At 47.3% G+C, this 26028-nt stretch overlaps 1 protein-coding gene across 2 annotated transcripts in view; it reads left to right on the top strand.

The window, feature by feature from the left end:
* The window catches only part of LLGL1 (LLGL scribble cell polarity complex component 1), a 153249-nt gene that overhangs the window by 121411 nt on the left and 5810 nt on the right, over nt 1-26028 (top strand). For both annotated transcript variants that reach the window (XM_068243534.1, XM_068243533.1), the window contains exons 14-21: nt 12200-12492; nt 15215-15368; nt 17687-17840; nt 20390-20673; nt 22723-22987; nt 23088-23202; nt 23292-23377; nt 24293-24416. In XM_068243534.1, coding sequence (XP_068099635.1) covers nt 12200-12492; nt 15215-15368; nt 17687-17840; nt 20390-20673; nt 22723-22987; nt 23088-23202; nt 23292-23377; nt 24293-24416 — 1475 coding nt within the window. The remainder of the gene's footprint in view (nt 1-12199; nt 12493-15214; nt 15369-17686; nt 17841-20389; nt 20674-22722; nt 22988-23087; nt 23203-23291; nt 23378-24292; nt 24417-26028) is intronic.

The following is a 26028-nucleotide window of genomic DNA, read 5'->3' as shown; positions in this document are numbered from 1 at the left end:
AGCGACAGTCACACAGGTCAGCAGAGGCTCCACAACTACAAAACAACCACAACAGAGCGACAGTCACACAGGTCAGCAGAGGCTCCACAACTACAAAACAGCCACAACACAGTGACAGTCACACAGGTCAGCAGAGGCTCCACAACTACAAAACAGCCACAACACAGTGACAGTCACACAGGTCAGCAGAGGCTCCACAACTACAAAACTACAACAGAGCGACAGTCACACAGGTCAGCAGAGGCTCCACAACTACAAAACAACTACAACAGAGCGACAGTCACACAGGTCAGCAGAGGCTCCACAACTACAAAACAACCACAACAGTGACAGTCACACAGGTCAGCAGAGGCTCCACAACTACAAAACAACCACAACACAGTGACAGTCACACAGGTCAGCAGAGGCTCCACAACTACAAAACAGCCACAACACAGTGACCGTCACACAGGTCAGCAGAGGCTCCACAACTACAAAACAACCACAACACAGAGCGACAGTCACACAGGTCAGCAGAAACTCTACAACTACAAAACAACCACAACACAGAGCGACAGTCACACAGGTCAGCAGAGGCTCCACAACTACAAAACTACAACAGAGCGACAGTCACACAGGTCAGCAGAGGCTCCACAACTACAAAACAGCCACAACACAGTGACCGTCACACAGGTCAGCAGAGGCTCCACAACTACAAAACCACAACACAGTGACAGTCACACAGGTCAGCAGAGGCTCCACAACTACAAAACAACCACAACACAGTGACAGTCACACAGGTCAGCAGAGGCTCCACAACTACAAAACAGCCACAACACAGTGACCGTCACACAGGTCAGCAGAGGCTCCACAACTACAAAACAACCACAACACAGTGACAGTCACACAGGTCAGCAGAGGCTCCACAACTACAAAACTACAACAGAGCGACAGTCACACAGGTCAGCAGAGGCTCCACAACTACAAAACAGCCACAACACAGTGACAGTCACACAGGTCAGCAGAGGCTCCACAACTACAAAACAACCAACACAGAGCGACAGTCACACAGGTCAGCAGAGGCTCCACAACTACAAAACAGCCACAACACAGAGCGACAGTCACACAGGTCAGCAGAGGCTCCACAACTACAAAACTACAACAGAGCGACAGTCACACAGGTCAGCAGAGGCTCCACAACTACAAAACAACCACAACACAGTGACAGTCACACAGGTCAGCAGAGGCTCCACAACTACAAAACTACCACAACACAGTGACAGTCACACAGGTCAGCAGAGGCTCCACAACTACAAAACAACCAACACAGAGCGACAGTCACACAGGTCAGCAGAGGCTCCACAACTACAAAACAACCACAACACCGTGACAGTCACACAGGTCAGCAGAGGCTCCACAACTACAAAACAACCACAACACAGTGACAGTCACACAGGTCAGCAGAGGCTCCACAACTACAAAACAGCCACAACACAGAGCGACAGTCACACAGGTCAGCAGAGGCTCCACAACTACAAAACTACAACAGAGCGACAGTCACACAGGTCAGCAGAGGCTCCACAACTACAAAACAACCACAACACAGTGACAGTCACACAGGTCAGCAGAGGCTCCACAACTACAAAACTACCACAACACAGTGACAGTCACACAGGTCAGCAGAGGCTCCACAACTACAAAACAACCACAACACAGTGACAGTCACACAGGTCAGCAGAGGCTCCACAACTACAAAACAACCACAACACAGTGACCGTCACACAGGTCAGCAGAGGCTCCACAACTACAAAACAGCCACAACACAGTGACAGTCACACAGGTCAGCAGAGGCTCCACAACTACAAAACAGCCACAACACAGTGACAGTCACACAGGTCAGCAGAGGCTCCACAACTACAAAACAGCCACAACACAGTGACAGTCACACAGGTCAGCAGAGGCTCCACAACTACAAAACAGCCACAACACAGTGACAGTCACACAGGTCAGCAGAGGCTCCACAACTACAAAACAGCCACAACACAGTGACAGTCACACAGGTCAGCAGAGGCTCCACAACTACAAAACAACCACAACACAGTGACAGTCACACAGGTCAGCAGAGGCTCCACAACTACAAAACTACAACAGAGCGACAGTCACACAGGTCAGCAGAGGCTCCACAACTACAAAACAACCACAACACAGTGACAGTCACACAGGTCAGCAGAGGCTCCACAACTACAAAACAACCACAACACAGTGACAGTCACACAGGTCAGCAGAGGCTCCACAACTACAAAACAGCCACAACACAGTGACAGTCACACAGGTCAGCAGAGGCTCCACAACTACAAAACAGCCACAACACAGTGACCGTCACACAGGTCAGCAGAGGCTCCACAACTACAAAACAGCCACAACACAGTGACAGTCACACAGGTCAGCAGAGGCTCCACAACTACAAAACAGCCACAACACAGAGCGACAGTCACACAGGTCAGCAGAGGCTCCACAACTACAAAACTACAACAGAGCGACAGTCACACAGGTCAGCAGAGGCTCCACAACTACAAAACAACCACAACACAGTGACAGTCACACAGGTCAGCAGAGGCTGACAACTACAAAACTACCACAACACAGTGACAGTCACACAGGTCAGCAGAGGCTCCACAACTACAAAACAACCAACACAGAGCGACAGTCACACAGGTCAGCAGAGGCTCCACAACTACAAAACAACCACAACACCGTGACAGTCACACAGGTCAGCAGAGGCTCCACAACTACAAAACAACCACAACACAGTGACAGTCACACAGGTCAGCAGAGGCTCCACAACTACAAAACAACCACAACACAGTGACCGTCACACAGGTCAGCAGAGGCTCCACAACTACAAAACAGCCACAACAGAGCGACAGTCACACAGGTCAGCAGAGGCTCCACAACTACAAAACAGCCACAACACAGTGACAGTCACACAGGTCAGCAGAGGCTCCACAACTACAAAACAGCCACAACAGAGCGACAGTCACACAGGTCAGCAGAGGCTCCACAACTACAAAACAGCCACAACAGAGCGACAGTCACACAGGTCAGCAGAAGCTCCACAACTACAAAACAGCCACAACAGAGCGACAGTCACACAGGTCAGCAGATGCTCCACAACTACAAAACAGCCACAACACAGTGACAGCCGCACAGGTCAGCAGAGGCTCCACAACTACAAAACAACCACAACACAGAGCGACAGTCACACAGGTCAGCAGAGGCTCCACAACTACAAAACAGCCACAACACAGTGACAGTCACACAGGTCAGCAGAGGCTCCACAACTACAAAACCACAACACAGTGACCGTCACACAGGTCAGCAGAGGCTCCACAACTACAAAACAACCACAACACAGTGACAGTCACACAGGTCAGCAGAGGCTCCACAACTACAAAACAACCACAACACAGTGACCGTCACACAGGTCAGCAGAGGCTCCACAACTACAAAACAGCCACAACACAGTGACAGTCACACAGGTCAGCAGAGGCTCCACAACTACAAAACAACCACAACTCAGAGCGACAGTCACACAGGTCAGCAGAGGCTCCACAACTACAAAACAGCCACAACACAGTGACCGTCACACAGGTCAGCAGAGGCTCCACAACTACAAAACCACAACACAGAGCGACAGTCACACAGGTCAGCAGAGGCTCCACAACTACAAAACTACAACAGAGCGACAGTCACACAGGTCAGCAGAGGCTCCACAACTACAAAACAGCCACAACACAGTGACAGTCACACAGGTCAGCAGAGGCTCCACAACTACAAAACAACCAACACAGAGCGACAGTCACACAGGTCAGCAGAGGCTCCACAACTACAAAACAGCCACAACAGAGCGACAGTCACACAGGTCAGCAGAGGCTCCACAACTACAAAACAACCACAACACAGTGACAGTCACACAGGTCAGCAGAGGCTCCACAACTACAAAACAACCACAACACAGTGACAGTCACACAGGTCAGCAGAGGCTCCACAACTACAAAACAGCCACAACACAGTGACAGTCACACAGGTCAGCAGAGGCTCCACAACTACAAAACAACCACAACACAGTGACAGTCACACAGGTCAGCAGAGGCTCCACAACTACAAAACAGCCACAATACAGTGACAGTCACACAGGTCAGCAGAAACTCTACAACTACAAAACAACCACAACACAGAGCGACAGTCACACAGGTCAGCAGAGGCTCCACAACTACAAAACTACAACAGAGCGACAGTCACACAGGTCAGCAGAGGCTCCACAACTACAAAACAGCCACAACACAGTGACAGTCACACAGGTCAGCAGAGGCTCCACAACTACAAAACAGCCACAACACAGTGACAGTCACACAGGTCAGCAGAGGCTCCACAACTACAAAACTACAACAGAGCGACAGTCACACAGGTCAGCAGAGGCTCCACAACTACAAAACAGCCACAACACAGTGACAGTCACACAGGTCAGCAGAGGCTCCACAACTACAAAACAGCCACAACACAGTGACCGTCACACAGGTCAGCAGAGGCTCCACAACTACAAAACAACCACAACACAGTGACAGTCACACAGGTCAGCAGAGACTCCACAACTACAAAACAGCCACAACACAGTGACCGTCACACAGGTCAGCAGAGGCTCCACAACTACAAAACAACCACAACAGAGTGACAGTCACACAGGTCAGCAGAGGCTCCACAACTACAAAACAACCACAACACAGTGACAGTCACACAGGTCAGCAGAGGCTCCACAACTACAAAACAACCACAACACAGTGACAGTCACACAGGTCAGCAGAGGCTCCACAACTACAAAACTACCACAACAGAGTGACAGTCACACAGGTCAGCAGAGGCTCCACAACTACAAAACAGCCACAACACAGTGACAGTCACACAGGTCAGCAGAGGCTCCACAACTACAAAACTACCACAACAGAGTGACAGTCACACAGGTCAGCAGAGGCTCCACAACTACAAAACTACCACAACAGAGTGACAGTCACACAGGTCAGCAGAGGCTCCACAACTACAAAACAACCACAACAGTGACAGTCACACAGGTCAGCAGAGGCTCCACAACTACTAAACAGCCACAACACAGTGACAGTCACACAGGTCAGCAGAGGCTCCACAACTACAAAACAGCCACAACACAGTGACAGTCACACAGGTCAGCAGAGGCTCCACAACTACAAAACAACCACAACACAGTGACAGTCACACAGGTCAGCAGAGGCTCCACAACTACAAAACAGCCACAATACAGTGACAGTCACACAGGTCAGCAGAGGCTCCACAACTACAAAACAGCCACAACACAGTGACAGTCACACAGGTCAGCAGAGGCTCCACAACTACAAAACTACCACAACACAGTGACAGTCACACAGGTCAGCAGAGGCTCCACAACTACAAAACAACCAACACAGAGCGACAGTCACACAGGTCAGCAGAGGCTCCACAACTACAAAACTACCACAACACAGTGACAGTCACACAGGTCAGCAGAGGCTCCACAACTACAAAACAACCAACACAGAGCGACAGTCACACAGGTCAGCAGAGGCTCCACAACTACAAAACAACCACAACACAGTGACAGTCACACAGGTCAGCAGAGGCTCCACAACTACAAAACAACCACAACACAGTGACAGTCACACAGGTCAGCAGAGGCTCCACAACTACAAAACTACCACAACAGAGTGACAGTCACACAGGTCAGCAGAGGCTCCACAACTACAAAACAACCACAACACAGTGACAGTCACACAGGTCAGCAGAGGCTCCACAACTACTAAACAGCCACAACACAGTGACAGTCACACAGGTCAGCAGAGGCTCCACAACTACTAAACAGCCACAACACAGTGACAGTCACACAGGTCAGCAGAGGCTCCACAACTACAAAACTACCACAACAGAGTGACAGTCACACAGGTCAGCAGAGGCTCCACAACTACAAAACTACCACAACAGAGTGACAGTCACACAGGTCAGCAGAGGCTCCACAACTACAAAACAACCACAACACAGTGACAGTCACACAGGTCAGCAGAGGCTCCACAACTACAAAACAACCAACACAGAGCGACAGTCACACAGGTCAGCAGAGGCTCCACAACTACAAAACAGCCACAACACAGTGACCGTCACACAGGTCAGCAGAGGCTCCACAACTACAAAACAACCACAACAGAGTGACAGTCACACAGGTCAGCAGAGGCTCCACAACTACAAAACAGCCACAACACAGTGACAGTCACACAGGTCAGCAGAGGCTCCACAACTACAAAACAACCACAACACAGTGACAGTCACACAGGTCAGCAGAGGCTCCACAACTACAAAACAGCCACAACACAGTGACCGTCACACAGGTCAGCAGAGGCTCCACAACTACAAAACAACCACAACACAGTGACAGTCACACAGGTCAGCAGAGGCTCCACAACTACAAAACTACCACAACACAGTGACAGTCACACAGGTCAGCAGAGGCTCCACAACTACAAAACAACCACAACACAGTGACAGTCACACAGGTCAGCAGAGGCTCCACAACTACAAAACTACCACAACAGAGTGACAGTCACACAGGTCAGCAGAGGCTCCACAACTACAAAACAGCCACAACACAGTGACAGTCACACAGGTCAGCAGAGGCTCCACAACTACAAAACAACCACAACACAGTGACAGTCACACAGGTCAGCAGAGGCTCCACAACTACTAAACAGCCACAACACAGTGACAGTCACACAGGTCAGCAGAGGCTCCACAACTACAAAACTACAACAGAGCGACAGTCACACAGGTCAGCAGAGGCTCCACAACTACAAAACAACTACAACAGAGCGACAGTCACACAGGTCAGCAGAGGCTCCACAACTACAAAACAGCCACAACACAGTGACAGTCACACAGGTCAGCAGAGGCTCCACAACTACAAAACAGCCACAACACAGTGACCGTAACACAGGTCAGCAGAGGCTCCACAACTACAAAACAACCACAACACAGTGACAGTCACACAGGTCAGCAGAGGCTCCACAACTACAAAACAACCACAACACAGTGACAGTCACACAGGTCAGCAGAGGCTCCACAACTACAAAACTACCACAACACAGTGACAGTCACACAGGTCAGCAGAGGCTCCACAACTACAAAACAACCAACACAGAGCGACAGTCACACAGGTCAGCAGAGGCCCCACAACTACAAAACAACCACAACACAGTGACAGTCACACAGGTCAGCAGAGGCTCCACAACTACAAAACAACCAACACAGAGCGACAGTCACACAGGTCAGCAGAGGCTCCACAACTACAAAACAGCCACAACACAGTGACCGTCACACAGGTCAGCAGAGGCTCCACAACTACAAAACCACCACAACAGAGTGACAGTCACACAGGTCAGCAGAGGCTCCACAACTACAAAACAACCACAGCACAGTGACAGTCACACAGGTCAGCAGAGGATCCACAACTACAAAACAACCACAATGCAGTGACAGTCACACAGGTCAGCAGAGGCTCCACAACTACAAAACAACCACAGCACAGTGACAGTCACACAGGTCAGCAGAGGCTCCACAACTACAAAACAGCCACAATACAGTGACAGCCACACAGGTCAGCAGAGGCTCCACAACTACAAAACAGCCACAATACAGTGACAGCCACACAGGTCAGCAGAGGATCCACAACTACAAAACAACCACAGCACAGTGACAGTCACACAGGTCAGCAGAGGCTCCACAACTACAAAACAGCCACAACACAGTGACAGTCACACAGGTCAGCAGAGAGTCCACAACTACAAAACAGCCACAATACAGTGACAGTCACACAGGTCAGCAGAGGATCCACAACTACAAAACAACCACAATGCAGTGACAGTCACACAGGTCAGCAGAGGCTCCACAACTACAAAACAACCACAGCACAGTGACAGTCACACAGGTCAGCAGAGGCTCCACAACTACAAAACAACCACAGCACAGTGACAGTCACACAGGTCAGCAGAGGCTCCACAACTACAAAACAATCCACAACACAGTGACAGTCACACAGGTCAGCAGAGGCTCCACAACTACAAAACAGCCACAATACAGTGACAGTCACACAGGTCAGCAGAGGATCCACAACTACAAAACAACCACAATGCAGTGACAGTCACACAGGTCAGCAGAGGCTCCACAACTACAAAACAGCCACAATACAGTGACAGCCACACAGGTCAGCAGAGGATCCACAACTACAAAACAACCACAGCACAGTGACAGTCACACAGGTCAGCAGAGGCTCCACAACTACAAAACAGCCACAACACAGTGACAGTCACACAGGTCAGCAGAGAGTCCACAACTACAAAACAGCCACAATACAGTGACAGTCACACAGGTCAGCAGAGGATCCACAACTACAAAACAACCACAATGCAGTGACAGTCACACAGGTCAGCAGAGGCTCCACAACTACAAAACAACCACAGCACAGTGACAGTCACACAGGTCAGCAGAGGCTCCACAACTACAAAACAACCACAACACAGTGACAGTCACACAGGTCAGCAGAGGCTCCACAACTACAAAACAGCCACAACACAGTGACAGTCACACAGGTCAGCAGAGGCTCCACAACTACAAAACAGCCACAACACAGTGACAGCCGCACAGGACAGCAGAGGCTCCACAACTGCAAAACGACCACAACACAGTGACAGTCACACAGGTCAGCAGAGGCTCCACAACTACAAAACAACCACAGCACAGTGACAGTCACACAGGTCAGCAGAGGATCCACAACTACAAAACAGCCACAATACAGTGACAGCCGCACAGGTCAGCAGAGGCTCCACAACTACAAAACAGCCACAATACAGTGACAGTCACACACGTCAGCAGAGGCTCCACAACTACAAAACAGCCACAACAGAGCGACAGTCACACAGGTCAGCAGAGGATCCACAACTACAAAACAACCACAGCACAGTGACAGTCACATAGGTCAGCAGAGGATCCACAACTACAAAACAGCCACAATACAGTGACAGCCGCACAGGTCAGCAGAGGCTCCACAACTACAAAACAGCCACAACACAGTCAGTCACACAGGTCAGCAGAGGCTCCACAACTGCAAAACAACCACAACACAGTGACAGTCACACAGGTCAGCAGAGGCTCCACAACTGCAAAACAGCCACAATACAGTGACAGTCACGCAGGTCAGCAGAGGCTCCACAACTACAAAACAACCATAACACAGTGACAGCCGCACAGGTCAGCAGAGGCTCCACAACTACAAAACAGCCACAATACAGTGACAGTCACGCAGGTCAGCAGAGGCTCCACAACTACAAAACAGCCACAACACAGAGCAACAGTCACACAGGTCAGCAGAGGCTCCACAACTACAAAACAGCCACAATACAGTGACAGTCACACAGGTCAGCAGAGGCTCCACAACTACAAAACAGCCACAATGCAGTGACAGTCACACAGGTCAGCAGAGGCTCCACAACTACAAAACAGCCACAACACAGTGACAGTCACACAGGTCAGCAGAGGCTCCACAACTACAAAACAACCACAGCACAGTGACAGTCACACAGGTCAGCAGAGGCTCCACAACTACAAAACAACCACAATACAGAGCGACAGTCACACAGGTCAGCAGAGGCTCCACAACTACAAAACAGCCACAATACAGTGACAGTCACACAGGTCAGCAGAGGCTCCACAACTACAAAACGACCACAACACAGAGTGACAGTCACACAGGTCAGCAGAGGCTCCACAACTACAAAACAACCACAACACCGTGACAGTCACACAGGTCAGCAGAGGCTCCACAACTACAAAACAGCCAGAACACAGTGACTGTCACACGGGTCAGCAGAGGCGCCACAACTACAAAACAGCCACAATACAGTGACAGTCACACAGGTCAGCAGAGGCTCCACAACTACAAAACAGCCACAATACAGTGACAGTCACACAGGTCAGCAGAGGCTCCACAACTACAAAACGACCACAACACAGAGTGACAGTCACACAGGTCAGCAGAGGCTCCACAACTACAAAACAACCACAACACAGTGACAGTCACACAGGTCAGCAGAGGCTCCACAACTACAAAACAACCACAACACAGTGACAGTCACACAGGTCAGCAGAGGCTCCACAACTACAAAACAACCACAACAGAGCGACAGTCACACAGGTCAGCAGAGGCTCCACAACTACAAAACAGCCACAACACAGAGCGACAGTCACACAGGTCAGCAGAGGCTCCACAACTACAAAACAGCCACAATACAGTGACAGGCACACACGTCAGCAGAGGCTCCACCACTACAAAACAGCCACAATACATAGTGACAGCCGCACAGGTCAGCAGAGGCTCCACAACTACAAAACAGCCACAACACAGTGACAGTCACACAGGTCAGCAGAGGCTCCACAACTACAAAACAACCACAGCACAGTGACAGTCACACAGGTCAGCAGAGGCTCCACAACTACAAAACAGCCACAACACAGCGACAGTCACACAGGTCAGCAGAGGCTCCACAACTACAAAACAGCCACAACACAGTGACAGTCACACAGGTCAGCAGAGGCTCCACAACTACAAAACAACCACAGCACAGTGACAGTCACACAGGTCAGCAGAGGCTCCACAACTACAAAACCACCATAATACAGTGACAGTTACACGGGTCAGCAGAGGCTCCACAACTACAAAACAACCACAGCACAGTGACAGTCACACAGGTCAGCAGAGGCTCCACAACTACAAAACCACCATAATACAGTGACAGTCACACAGGTCAGCAGAGGCTCCACAACTACAAAACAGCCACAACACAGTGACAGTCACACAGGTCAGCAGAGGCCCCACAACTAGAAAACGACCACAACATGGGAGGGATGCACTCCTAGAAAATCTCTCTAAAATATCTGCTGGTTCATAGAAAAATAATGCTAAAGAGGGCCTTTTTTTTTTTTTATCTCTAACTTGAGTCACTCAGAAGTGGCCACAAAAAAGCAACAAAATGCAGACAGGTCCGCACAGATTGCGGGAGATGTCCTCTTTATTGGCTCATTCCTGCACAATTCCTGAACACTTTACAAAGCATTGTGATTGGCTCCCATATTTGTATTCAACATAGCCATGTCACGGTCTGTCCTCAGAGGAGCTCACAATCTAATTCTGTTATAGTTTAATGTCCGACCATATTATTATGTATTTATAGAGCACTGACATCCTCCGCAGCACATTACAGAATACATAGCCATGTCACGGTCTGTCCTCAGAGGAGCTCACAATCTAATCCTACCATAGTCATAGTGTAATGTCCTACCATATTATGTGTTTATATAGCAGTGACATCTTCTGCAGCACATTACAGAGTACATAGTCATGTCACTGACTGTCCTCAGAGGAGCTCACACTCTAATCCTACCATAGTCATAGTCTAATGTCTTCCCATATTATTATTATTATGTATTTATATAGCAATGACATCTTCTGCAGCACATTACAGAGTACATAGTAATGTCATTGACTGTCCTCAGAGGAGCTCACAATCTAATCCTACCATAGTCATAGTCTGTCTTCCCATATTATTATTATTATTATTATTATGTATTTATATAGCACTGACATCTCCTGCAGCACATTACAGAGTACATAGTAATGTCACTGACTGTCCTCAGAGGAGCTCACACTCTAATCCTACCATAGTCATAGTCTAATGTCCTACCATATTATGTATTTATATAGCACTGACATCTCCTGCAGCACTGTACAGAGCACATAGTCATGTCACTGACTGTCCTCAGAGGAGCTCACACTCTAATCCTACCATAGTCATAGTCTAATGTCCTACCATATTATTATTATGTATTTATATAGCACTGACATCTTCTGCAGCACTTTACAAATACTAAATAATGTGACTGATCACATGGGGCCTGAACATCCCTTCTATGCTCTGTAGCTCCTCCTATGGTCAGTGCTGGTATGAGCGGTGACCAGCCATGTAAGAGTAATAGCATTACCGTTTCTCTGTGTTCTGGTGGTCTGTGATTCCGCTGCAGCGTTGCCTTGTCTGATCGCCATGCTTGTCTCTTCCAGGTACTCGTGATGGACCTGAGTGATGAGAAATCGGATCACATGATCAGCGTGGCGACGGTGGACCTCCTGCAGGACCGGGAAGGCTTCACGTGGAAGGGCCACGATCGGCTGATCCCCAGGAACGGTTCCCTGTTCTTCCCGCCAGGCTTTCAGACCACCATGTTGGTGCAGTGCTCCCCTCCTGCCGCTGTCACCGCCGTCTCCCTGCACTCAGAGTGGAATCTGGTGGCTTTTGGCACCAGCCACGGCTTTGGGCTGTTTGACTATCACCGGAGGAGTCCAGTCCTGGCCAGGTAACTTGGGGGGGGGGGGGGGGGGTAAATTCTGTGGCTCATTGGTGGATGTGGTGATATGGCTGCTGTTGTTGTAGAGCACAGACTGCCTGTATTTCTTTGTGTTCAGGCACACAGAAATTGTTGTTACTAATAGTTGTTGTTGTTCCTAATAGTTTTTCATTTTATCCATGTCGTCTAAGTGCTCCCTCTCATCTTACCTGATGCAATCTTATGTCTTTTCCCCCTTTCCAGTGGTCAGTCAGAGGAATGCACCATTTGCTTCAACTCTGTCCTTCAGAGGAGCTCACAATCTATTCCTACCATAGTCTAATGTCCTACCATATTATTATTATGTATTTATATAGCACTGACATCTTCTGCAGCACATTACAGAGTACATAGTCATGTCACTGACTGTCCTCAGAGTAGCTCACACTCTAATCCCTACCATAGCCATATGTCTATGTATCATAGTCTAGGGCCAATTACCTTACCTGGTTTCCTCCCACATCCCAAAAACATAGTGCCCAGAGGTAACCCACACAGACATGGGGAGAACATACAAATTCTGTGCAGATAGTGCCCTGGCTGGGATTCAGACCAGGGACCCAGCGCTGCAAGGTGAGAGAGCTAACCACTACGCCACCGTCCTGCCCACCGTGATTGCTGTGTTCCCTATTCCCCTGTAAAAATGTGAGCGTAGCAGCGCAATTAAATGACTGCATTTCTGCAAATTCTGTGTAGCATAAAGATTCATTCTGGAAGTTTTTTTTTGTTTGTTTTTTTCTAAAAATGTTTTTTATTTATTTATTATTTTTTTTTTGTTTGTTTTTTAATCCCCCATAGCATTGCATTAGCAAGAGCTTTTGAAGTCACAGTTCTTAAGAAGATCTTGTAGTTTGAGCCAGCCCTATCTCTGTATAAAGGATGACTCTCTCATTCCCCTGCAGCTCCTGTGTGTGCAGTGTAGAGAAGGATGACTCTCTTCTCTGCTCCTGTGTGTGTAGTGTAACATCGATCCTAGCTCTGCCGTTCATTAATAATGCAGGCTGTGGTGTCTGGGTATCAGTGTTGGTCCTGGGCAGCGGGAACACGCTGTATCTCCTCCATTATGTGGTCTGCAGTCAGGAGAGCGTCTTTTCTGTGTATAATATTTCCGGACACGATTGCTTGTTGTGACTGCGAATCTCCCAAGAGGCCGCCTGTCTATTAGCGGCGTGTAATCAAATCGGAAAGCGTGCAGCGTTGGAATAATTGGCTTCAATCTCTGCGCCACAAATTACACAGTTTTCATAAACTGATTTCATTACAATTCATTCTCTAGAAGATTCAGTCACCGGAACGCAGAGTTTTTTTAATGGCGTATGAGGGCTTTCTTTTAAAGTAATGTCCATAATAAAGATATTACAGGACCCACTATCTAAGGCAAGAGAACTCAAACAAGTAGGGAAGCTGGCTGACATCTCTGTATAGATCCTTTCCAAGGAGTGCTTTTGTAAAGAATAAAGCGGATACTGAGAATCCCCCATGGGGAGATGGACTAGTGCAAAATCTGTCAGCATTTTGCTACTTACTATAAGTGATACAGGAAAATGTAATATAAATATTTTACTCTGGAACAAATGTACACTTCATATGTATGTATTTAAAAAGAACCAGAGATGAAGCACCCTGGTGTATTTTACCTTATAAATCAGTCGGAACATGACAGTAAACACCTAATCTGCTCTTTGTTTCATTGTTCTCTGTTTAATCTGACTGTCATCACCTCTGATAAGAATCCCCGACTGAGCACTCAGTCTAGCTTTGCTATGGAAAGATTATAGCTGAGTCTGTCTTCTCTGGTGTCTTTTCAAGCCCAAGCCTGCCCCCTTGTGGCTCTGCTATAATGACTCAGCTATAATTATTCCCAGCAAAGCCAGACTGAATGCTCAGTCCGGGATTCTTATCACAGCTGATAACAGACACTTTTAGCAGTGAGGATGAAACAGAGAGCATGGTAAGTGGTTTCTCTAATGTTCTTACTGATATATATGGTAAAATACACAAGGGTGCTTAGTCTCTGGTTCACTTTAAAACTAGCTAATTGCCCGGCGTTGCCCGGGTATGTATTTGGCTGGTGTTGTCTCCACCCACTTTTTCTAACCATAACGCACAATTACTCAATGACCCAGTTTGTGAACTTTGCAGTCTTTGGCATCAATTTGCAGTGAAATGAAACAAATCTGATTGGTTGTTTGTGGCTCCACCCCCTTTTCTGAATTTGGACTCCAGTGACCCAATGACCGACTGTAGCAGGTTTCAGGCTTGTGCCATTAGCAGGGCAAGAATGGCAGCAATTAAATATTCCACTTGAAAATCAATAGGTGAATTTTGATTGGTTTTTGTAGTCTCCACCCACTTTTTGAATATTAGTCCCAGTCACCCAGTGACCAACTGTGCAAAGTTTGAGAACCCTGCCATTAACAGTGTAAGAATGGCTGCAGTTTACCTTTTCCTAGTAAAATGTGTATGTCTCCGCCCACTTTTTGGTTATGGGGATAAAAAGTATCCTATAGGTTATTCCAGGTAATGTACTATGTGTGTGCCAAATTTCATTCAAATCCGTTCAGCCGTTTTTGTGTGATCGAGTAACAAACATCCAAACATCTAAACATCCAAACTTTCCCATTTATAATATTAGTCAGATTTCCGTGTTTGGGTGGAGTAATTCTTTAATAGCTGTCGTCTGTCCTTCCAGGTGCACGCTGCACCCCAATGACTCTCTGGCCATGGAGGGGCCGCTGTCCCGGGTAAAGTCTCTGAAGAAGTCTCTACGGCAGTCCTTCCGACGAATCAGGAAGAGCAGAGTCTCCGGGAAGAAGCGGCCAATCCCAGTGAGCCCCAACTCCCGGGTGAGTGTCAGCTGTATATCCTCCACTAGGGAAGTGACTGCTGGATTCTGATTGGCTGCTACGGGCAACACTGCCTCTTACAGGGCACCTGGAGTGAGAGGGGTATGGAGGCTGACCTGTTCATTTTATGTTTAACAATGCACATTGCCTGGCTCGCCTGCTGAACCTCTCCCTCTAATTATTTTTTTTTTTTTTTTTTTTTTTTTTTTTTTTTTAGCCATAGCTGAACAAGCATGCAGATCATGTAACTGAATCACACCAGAAACAAGCATGCAGCTAATCCAGTCACACTTCAGACACTACTGCAGCCAAAAATCAGCAGGGCTGCCGGGCAACTGGCATTGTTTTTAAGGCTACCTGAGTTGAAAAAATGTATTGCTGATTTAATTACCTGGGACTTCCTCCAGCCCCCAGAAGCCTCTGCGTCCCTTGCTGCAGTACCGCTGTCAGCCACTCTTCTGCTCAGGACGCTCCCAGGAACAGGAGCGCAAGCGGCGCATGTGCAGAAGCTGGGTCAGAGGCCGCTAAGGAGGGGACCCCGGAATAGAGGTGGAGCCGTGGCGAGGGACACAGAGGCTTCTGGGGGCTGGAGGAAGCCCCAGGTAAGTAAATGGGCTATACACTTTTTCAACTCTTGCATCTTTTAAGGGCCTATTTCCACCACCCCAGAATCCAGGCTGAATGTGCGTTTCCTGCGTATGTTAGGGGCGGGGAAAGGCTGCCTATCTGACTAGTGTCTTCCCGTCCAGTGGGGGATAATCAATGAGCTGCAAATACTTGAGTTTATGCAAATTTGTTAAAATGTATGCATATATATGCAGCTTGTAAATGGACCAATCAGGGCTCACCAAGGTTTAACCACTTTACCCCCAGCGGTAGGGATATCTCGTCCCTTTTTCTACCCTGTTAACACCAAGGGACGGAAAAATCCGTACTTGACGCCGCTGTCCGCGCTCCCGCTCGCTCGTCCGCGCGCCCCTGCGCTCGTGCACGCCGCAGCCCGCTCGCCCGGAGATCAATGAACGGGAAAAACCTTTCCCGTTCATTGATCTCTGCCCCCCACAATGATCAGCTGCTTCTACGAGAAGCAGCGATCCTCCTAACCCTTCCTGCAAGCGTATTTCCTGTACGCTTGCAGGTCGCATAAACAGTTACTGTGGCCATCTTGTGGCCAAATAGAAGAACTACACCCTAAAACCTTTTTCGTGTACAAATAAATTACTTTTACACTAAAAATTAACGCCTTACCTCCTACACGCTCTATTTTTTTTTTTGTAATAATAATAAAAAAAAAAAATACATAGTTACCTCAGGGACTGAACTTTTTAAATATTTATGTCAAGAGGGTATAACACTGTTACTTTATAAACTATGGGCTTGTAATTAGGGATGGACGCAAAACTGAAAAAAAATGCACCTTTATTTCCAAATAAAATATTGGCGCCAAACATTGTGATAGGGACATAATTTAAACGGTTTTATAACCGGGACAAATGGGCAAATACATTTCATGGGTTTTAATTACAGTAGCATGCATTATTTAAAAACTATAAAGGCCGAAACCTGAAAAATAATAAAAAAATGTTCCCACATTTTTGCCTATTTTCCCATTAAAACACATTTAGAATAAAATTATTCTTGGCATAATGTCCCCCCTAAAGAAAGCCTAATTGGTGGCAGAAAAAACAAGATCTAGTTCATTTCATTGCGATAAGTAATGATAAAGTTATAGACGAATGAATGGAAGGAGCGCTGAAAGGTGAAAATTGCTCTGGTGCTCAAGGGGTAAAACCCCTCAGTGGTGAAGTGATTAAATTGATCGGTTTATTTTTAAGCTACATATATTTGCATACAAATTTACATATATTTGTATAAACTTGGAAGTATTTGCACCTCCTTGAACATTCCTACTGTTCCCGATTGCACTGCGGTGTGAATGTGGACGGGATGCTGCAGATTTATACAGCACCTTGGCGAATCCCTATAGTCGGGCGTGGCACAGCTTGGCGGATCTGTTTGTGGCAGTGCAATAGAACGGGAGCCGCTGGACAAATCGGGAATGACCGCCGCTCCTAATAGAAACTGGCCCTAAAAGGCGAATCCTATACTGGGGTTAATTTATAAATGCTGGTAGAACGTGACTATGCTGCTAACCACAAATTTATCATTCTGACAATTTTGGTTTTTACTTTAAGGTGGGGAAAAAAGGTCTGTTATGAGGAACCTCCCCCTCTTTCCCTCAGATATGTATGTGTATAATACTTCTGGTGAACACTGCCATCTAGTGGTTAAACAGGGATTTTGTTCTGTACCTCCAGCTTCAAGAGGCAAATGCCCATTTAGCGGAGCAGGTTGGCCCACATGACCTGGACATGACCCCGGTGCAGAGGAGGATCGAGCCGCGTTCTGCTGACGACTCGCTGTCTGGCGTTGTGCGCTGCCTGTACTTTGCTGACACCTTCTTACGAGACGGTATGAACGCCATTTCACGCATGCTGATAATTGTATGACGTTGTGGTCATGTGGTGTTGAGGGAGGGGGGGGGGGGTCCGACTCCTGGGTGTTCGGGCGGCTGGTCTGAGTGTTCCCATGCTCCGAGCTCTCCCCTCCCCATTTGTGTAGAAGAGTAACCTGAATATGAGAAAATGCAGGTCCGGTGCTTCTGTGTGCAATTCTGCTTACAGCATAGGAGGAGGTGATCTAATGACAGCCGGGTGCTCACCAAAACTAGCCGGGTGGAGCTCCCGGCTAAAAGAGCCTGGGGAGAACACTGCACTGGCTACCCACAACATGGATCCTTTTCAAAATTGGCATGCTTACATTCAAATCCCTACACAACCTAGGCCTCGGATACCTGAAGGATCTGTTGTAACTGTCACACATCCCACAACCTCAGATCAAAAGGATCCAATAACTTGACCACCCCCAGAGTCCAACTAAAAACCTTTGGACCCAGAGCTTTCTGTCATGCTGCCCCTACCCTGTGGAATACCTTGCCAAACTTAATCAAGACAGCTCCAGCCCTGGGCATGCGTGAATCAAAACTGAAAAGCTACCTGTTTAGTCTGGCATTTATGATCACATAACATTTCCCTCTGTACACATCACTATGTACTGATCTGAGACAAGCCTAGGCGCTTTGGGTTCTACAGGAGAAAATCACTTTACAACAGGGGGTGCTGATTTCCTGGCTTCCAATTTCACACCTGACATATTTTAGTTAGCATTGGTTCTATAGAGATTTGTTGCAGCCTGTATTTTATTTTCACACTGTGTTGGGAATATATCTTTTTATATGTTCAAAGGTGGATAAATTGTGAGTGAACAGACAGTAACGTGAGGGCTTAAAGAGAATCTGTACTCTCACGGGCAGCACGGTGGCATAGTGGTTAGCTCTCTCGCCTTGCAGCGCTGGGTCCCTGGTTCAAATCCCAGCCAGGGCACTATCTGCAAAGAGTTTGTATGTTCTCTCCGTGTCTGCGTGGGTTTCCTCCGGGCACTCCGGTTTCCTCCCACATTCCAAAAACATACAGATAAGTTAATTGGCTCCCCTAAAAAATTGGCCCTAGACTACAGTACTTACACTACATAATAGACATATGGCAATGGTAGGGATTAGATTGTGAGCTCCTTTGAGGGACAGTTAGTGACAAGTCTCTCTATATATATATATATATATATATATATATATATCTATATATATATCTATATATCTATCTATATATATATATATATATATATATATATATATATATATATATATATATATATACATATACATATACATATACATATACATATACATATATATATATATATATATATATATATATATATACATACATACATACATACATACATACATACATACATACATACATACATACATACATACATACATACATACATACATACATACATACATACATACATACATACATATACACACACACTGTACAGCGCTGCGTAATATGTCGGCGCTATATAAATACTTAATAATAATAATAATAAAATAATAAATACTCTAAAATTCTTACAATAAAAAGCATACCATTCTATTCCTTATGTTCTCCTGGGCCCCTCTGTGCTGTTTCTGCCACTCCCTGCTGCAATCCTGGCTTGTAATTGCCAGCTTTAGGCAGTGTTTACAAACAAACTAACCAGCTTGTGGTAGGCTCACATAAGCAGTGTGTGTGTCATACAGAGTGTGCAGGGGGCCTGCAGAGGGTGTGTATCGCTTTTATCCAATCACAAGCAGCCCTGCACATTCCACACATTCCAGCCTTAGCTGACAGAGCAGTCAGAAGAAAACAGATTAGATCATATAACAGAGATAACACAGCCACTGTGCAAGTAGGAAAGGCTGCAGTTAGCCAGACCACATTAGAACAGGCAAAGGAACTTATAGGATAGAAGAACTAAGGCTGAAAATTTTGTTAGAGTCTCTTTAAGGAGCATGGGGACAAAAATAAAACACTAATACTCAACACCCAATACTGCTATATGGTGCAACTAGCCAGAGGTCAGCAGTCCCTTATGCCGACATCGAATAGGCACAGGATGAATGAATTTGTGGATCTGCCATTAACTCTCATGCATATGCATTTTTTTTTTTTTTTTTTTTTTTTTTTTTATTTATATATATACATACCTTTTTGATACTACAACCAATATCTTTTTGATCGTAGATTTTATAGGTGCACACCAGATGGCCTGTGCATGCCTGATTGTATTGTGTATGTGGCTATTCATCCAAAATGAATCGAGATTAATCACACTACGCAGAGATATTTGTAGTAATATGTTACGTTATTGATTATATACAATATATTGTATATGTACATTTGTTGAGCATCAATTAAAGTTTTAAATTTGAGGAGAATCCCAGCGCTACCTTCTTGATTTCAGATCCTCTTTTTATATGTTGCCTCTGAACAGGGACAGAAATGGAAATGAGTGTAGCTGTATTGTGCAGTGCTTTGTGCAGCCTCCTCTGACCTCTCTTCCTCCCCTTCCTGCAGCCGTACATCATGGACCCACCATGTGGGCTGGTACAAACTCTGGCTCTGTGTTCGCCTATGCCCTGGAGGTCCCATCGCGAGAGAAGTACTCCGAGCGCTCTGCGGAGGCCGTCCTGGGGAAGGAGATCCAGCTCATGCACCGCGCCCCTGTTGTCTCCATAGCTGTCCTGGATGGCCGAGGCAACCCTCTCCCAGAACCCCTTGAGGTGTCACGTGACCTGGCCAAGGCACCAGACATGCAGGGGACGCACTCTGTGCTCATTGCTTCAGAGGAGCAGTTCAAGGTAAGGATCTGCCAGAGGTGGGATTGCCCTGTGGCGTCTTACCACTGGAGGCATTAAAGGAACTGTAAGGAGACAAATTGATTCTTTAAAATGCAGTATATGTGAGGGATTTAGGTGTACAGAGAAGTGGTCAATAAATCTCCTTACCCTGACAGGGAGGTGCTGTAGAAATGCCAGATGCAGCGTGGGGGGGGGGGGGGGGGGGGGGGAATTCTTGTTTACTACTGGAAAAATGGAGCACAGCTGCTGAAAGTGGTGACATCACACCTCTGTATACCTGCTGTAGTGACATCACATCTCCGTATACCTGCTGTAGTGACCTCACACCTCTGTATAGCTGTAGGAAAGGGGCTGTGGTGACATCACGCTCTGCTGAGGTCCACAAGCTATGATGGATGTCTGAGACTTAAGGTGGGGCCACACACGATACAATAAAATAATCTGATTTCATGGCAATTCGATAAATATGATCGGCTCTTGCGAAAAAAAATCTGGTTTTTTTGTATTTGAAAAAATGAGAAATCAGATTTTTTTAGTCAGTTTTTTTTATCGATCCAGAATGCTTCAAATGTTTAATTTTTCTAAAGATTGCAATTCTTAAATTGAACAGATATGAATCTACAATGTTCATAGTCCTGAAAATAAAGAAAACTATAGACAATTGTATTGTATGTGTGGCCACCTTTAAGCATAGGTGGTGATAAGCATTTTAATAAATGCTTATTAAAAACCTTCCACTAAACAAAGCAATCTATAGGTGGTGTGCCTATCTGTACATTACAGCCAACTCACTAACATTCATACGATCAAGCTAATAGGCTATTTCACCCGACTACCAGCTATTCACAGCCCACTCAACCCAGAATCCGCCATGTATCGCCTCCTAGGGGGCCTTCCTCAGGTGTGAGAGAAGAGACCGTGCCCTTTTTCTTGCACCCTATGCAGGTTTCCGGCACTATGCAGGCGATCTGCACTCTGCAGGGCTGACGTCTTCACACACCCAGGTTTGGCCAGACTGGGGAAGTGTTTACAGATTAGAGAAGTGGACTCTGTTTCTTGGAATGACTGGAATCTGCCTCTCCCGTGTATCTGGGCTTGGATGGTGGAGTGTTCAGCGCTATGTATACAATTATCCACCTACTCCCTGCAAAATGTGCAGATCCAGCTCTCCCCCCACACCACGCCATTGGCCGCTGTTGTCACAACTCAGAAGAGGAGTCCCCGCCCTTTTTTTACTGTACTTTAAGGGAACGTTTAAAACCATGCACATTGCCTGGCAGTCCTGCTGATCCTCTGCCTCTAATACTTCTAGCCATAGCCCCTGAACAAGCATGTTAATCAGGTGCTCTGACTGAAGTGACTGGATTAGCTGCATGCTTGTTTTAGGTGTGTGATTCAGACACTACTGCAGCCAAAGAATATCAGCAGGATGCCAGCAACTGGTATTGTTTAATCAGAAATATGGCAGCCTCCATATCCCTCATTTCAGGTTTGCTTTAACGTTGGTGAGAGAAGCACGTTTCCTAAGGATTTCCCCTCAGCCTCCAGACTTCTGTATGTAACAGGTGGCGAAGTAACTACAGTGGGATCATGCTGGCTGTTGCATTGCAAAGCATGATGGGAGCTGAGGGAGGTCAGCGGGTAGATACTCATGAGCTGGATCTTGGCAGTTTCACCAAGGCTTGTGTTGACAGTACATAGTGGTCTGATAACCCCGCCCCATTCCCAGGCTGAAGCAGATACCAGGCAGGCCTTCTGTCTGCACACACAGTGCCTCCTCCTAGGCTGCATCATTTCAAATGAGAACAGAACTGTGGTCATGTGACTGTACTAATAACAGATATGTGTAAAGAATTCACAGCACATTGCGCTCCATCTGTATTAGCACAATGCCTGGATAGTCCATGCTCCGCCTCTGTATGGAATTGATGGTATTGTACAGTTTTGATGTTATTGGACTGTTTGGGAGCACCTGTCACTTTCTTTCCATTAGCTCTGAATATACAGGTGGGTGTCAGAGGAGTAATTCTTCTTCTCTTGTCTCGCCAGGTTTTCACATTGCCCAAGGTGAGCGCCAAGACAAAGTTCAAGCTGACGGCCCACGAGGGTTGCCGGGTACGGAAGGTGGCGCTCCTCAACTTCGCCAGCACCGCCTCTGATGATTACTCTGAGAACTGCCTGGCGTGTCTCACCAACCTGGGGGACATCCACGTGTTCAGCGTTCCCGGGCTGCGGCCGCAGGTGCGCTACGACTGCATCCGCAAGGAGGACATCAGCGGCATTGCATCGTGCGTCTTCACCAAGTATGGGCAAGGTAAGGCTGCAAGCTGCGATCCAGAGCAAAGGCACACTGAGGGGGCGGAGCCAGTGCCTTCAGAAGACTTTCTCACACTTCCTGCTCACTTTCCCTGCAGGGTTTTACCTGATCTCCCCCTCGGAATTTGAACGGTTTTCTCTCAGTGCCAAGAACATCACAGAGCCGGTGTGCCTGGTGGAGTTCGACCGGCCGCACGATCCGGCGTACATCAGGTATAGATTTCCCTGTACATGGTATAGAGATCTGCTGTGTGATCTGTACAATCCGGTGACTGACCATCTGCTCTATTATCATCCTCCAGTAATAAGGACGCTCTCGCCAAAACCAACCAAGCCAACGGTACCCACATCCCCCGAGAGTGTGACGGCAGCCATCTTGTGACTGAAGGTGAGGAGCAGATCATGCCGTCGCTGATATACACCTCACAGGGGATGCGCCCTAAACGTCACTCAACTTTGTTTTTGATAAAATGGAGAAACCTTGAAGAAATCCTGAGGCAGAATAGTAAAGTAAAATAAACCTACTTACAAGTAGCAGCGTTCCTCCCTGAGATGATTGAGCCGCTTTGCGGTGTCCCAGTTTACAGTGGGATGTTGTGTCCCAGTTTACAGTGGGATGTTGTGTCCCAGTTTACAGTGGGAGGTTGTGTTCTCTGTGTAACAGGAATGCAGCGGAACAAAAGTCGCACCGTACGTTACGGCCATGTTGTTGTAAAGTGAGGCATGCAGTCAAATAAAAATATGCGTTACTGCTCCTGTTAGCGAGTGCGTAATACCACAGCCCCTTTATACTGCAATGCACCTGCCGCACTGTGACCGTGGCATAGGTGTCGTATTGCAGTGCGGTAAGCTGTGATACAAAGCGCCTGTTACACTGCCCCACTATGAACGTGGCCTCTATGTTGCTTTTAGTAGGAGGGTTCTTTGGTCTCTTTTAGCCTTTTATACTTTCCTGGTGGTTCTGGGTCACCCTGAGCTGTCTGGATATTCTGTAGTACTGGCCAAAGCCCCTACCCCATAGAGACATATCAATTCCTGCCATGCACTGATGAACACTGTCAAGTCTGAAACGGGCTGTCTGCATGTGGGATAGATGTGGCTCTGTAACATGTAGCAGTTCTGGATGTGGGACTTGCTTCAGGGGTATAAAGAAATGATTTGCATATTCAGCAGTGATGCATCTTGGGAAACCACAGTTGCTTGCTTAAAACAGAAGGCATTTGCAATAATTCAGCAGTTCTGCTCAGCATATTTTTGTATATAAAGTGGTTGAATGTAAATCTGAGTGTATCCTGTGTTGTAGGACCCCCGTGTGAGCACACAGCTGCCTTCTCCCCCTCCCCGCTGGACTCTCCTCTGAACAGTACGGATACCACGCTGGACACCACTGGGGACATCACAGCGGAGGAAGTCCGGGATATGCTGGGGTAGGCCGTCCTCTGCATGGACACACCCATTACGGAGGGGCAGCTTTCATGTACATTCCAATCATTATTTGTAATGACCAGAAATCTCATTCACTTGCTTGTCGTGCTATACTTGGGTGTCAAGTAGATCTTTGACTAGACTGGTTTACAGGTTAAGAAGTGATCACTGAAGGGGTGTATAGTACTTAAAGGGAATCTACTAACCCGGGGCTTCCTTAAGCCCCTGGCAGACGTCCTGTGCCCTCGCTGCAGCTCCACCTCCAGCCTATGGACCGTGGGTCCCTTCCTCGCCAGGTCTGCATCTACTGCACGAGTGGTTTTCGTGGTCGCAGGAGCGTCTTCTGGAGTGTACCGTGCAGGCACAGAACTACTGCGCCGGTGCAGTACACTCCAGATGACGGTGCGACTGCAAGCGGCTCTTGTGCAGGCGCAGTAGTTGCAGACTTGGCGAGGTCGGCATCTGCATCTGAGGGGACGCCCCGGTCCATCGCCTGGAATCGGAGCTGCGACGAGGGTACAGGATGGCTGCCAGGGGCTGGAGGAAGCCCCAGGTAAGTAGATTTTTTTTTTTTATTTTTTTTAATGTTATCTTGGACATTCCCCTGAGGAGACCCTGTGGTTATGCTTATAATAAGCATACCCACGGCTATTTAGTAAAGAGCAGACACTCGCCGTACCCTTAAGTAGGCACCTCTGTTCCCGGGCTGGTCGCTATAAATTCCATTGTAACCAGCAACTGACAAAGTCTCGCTGTGCCCCAGAAATGGAAGCCTGCGGGTCCTCTCTGCGCATGTGCAGGCCTCCTGGCTTCTTCCCCGCATCATATTTAGGTGGAGGGGGTAGAGGCCAGGAAGCCTGCACATGTGTAGAGGACCCACAGGCTTCCATTTCTGGGGCACAGCGCGACCTTGTCAGTCTCTGGTTACAATGGAATTTATAGCGGCCAGCCCGGGAACAGAGGCGCCTACTTGTACGGTGAGTATCTCCTCTTTGTCTGCTTAGGGTCCTTTTTTAAGTACTACTCACCCCTTTGTTGTTAACTTGTGAACAGTTAAAGGTGGTGATCGTAGTGTCTAGAAGTCATGAAGCATGTGATCAGTTTGGTCAGGTGATAGATATGTAAGTCTCTGATTAGTGGTGGCCAGGTCTAGGAGAAGTCATGGAGAAGCATGTGATCAGTGTGGTCAGGTGATAGATATGTAAGTCTCTGATTAGTGGTGGCCAGGTCTAAGAGAAGTCGTGGAGAAGCGTGTGGTCAGGTGATAGATATGTAAGTCTCTGATTAGTGGTGGCCAGGTCTAGGAGAAGTCGTGGAGAAGCATGTGATCAGTGTGGTCAGGTGATAGATATGTAAGTCTCTGATTAGTGATGGTCGTGTCTAGGAGAAGTCATGGAGAAGCATGTGATCAGTCTGGTCAGGTGATAGATATGTAAGTCTCTGATTAGTGATGGCCGTGTCTAGGAGAAGTCATGGAGAAGCATGTGATCAGTCTGGTCAGGTGATAGATATGTAAGTCTCTGATTAGTGATGGTCATGTCTAGAAGTCATGGAGAAGCATGTGATCAGTCTGGTCAGGTGATAGATATGTAAGTCTCTGATTAGTGATGGTCG

The sequence above is a fragment of the Hyperolius riggenbachi genome, chromosome 7, assembly GCF_040937935.1.
Source record: "Hyperolius riggenbachi isolate aHypRig1 chromosome 7, aHypRig1.pri, whole genome shotgun sequence".
Classification (NCBI taxonomy): Eukaryota; Metazoa; Chordata; class Amphibia; order Anura; family Hyperoliidae; genus Hyperolius; species Hyperolius riggenbachi.
The sequence above is the reverse complement of the archived record's forward strand: the minus strand, read 5'-3'. Positions and strand labels throughout refer to the sequence as shown.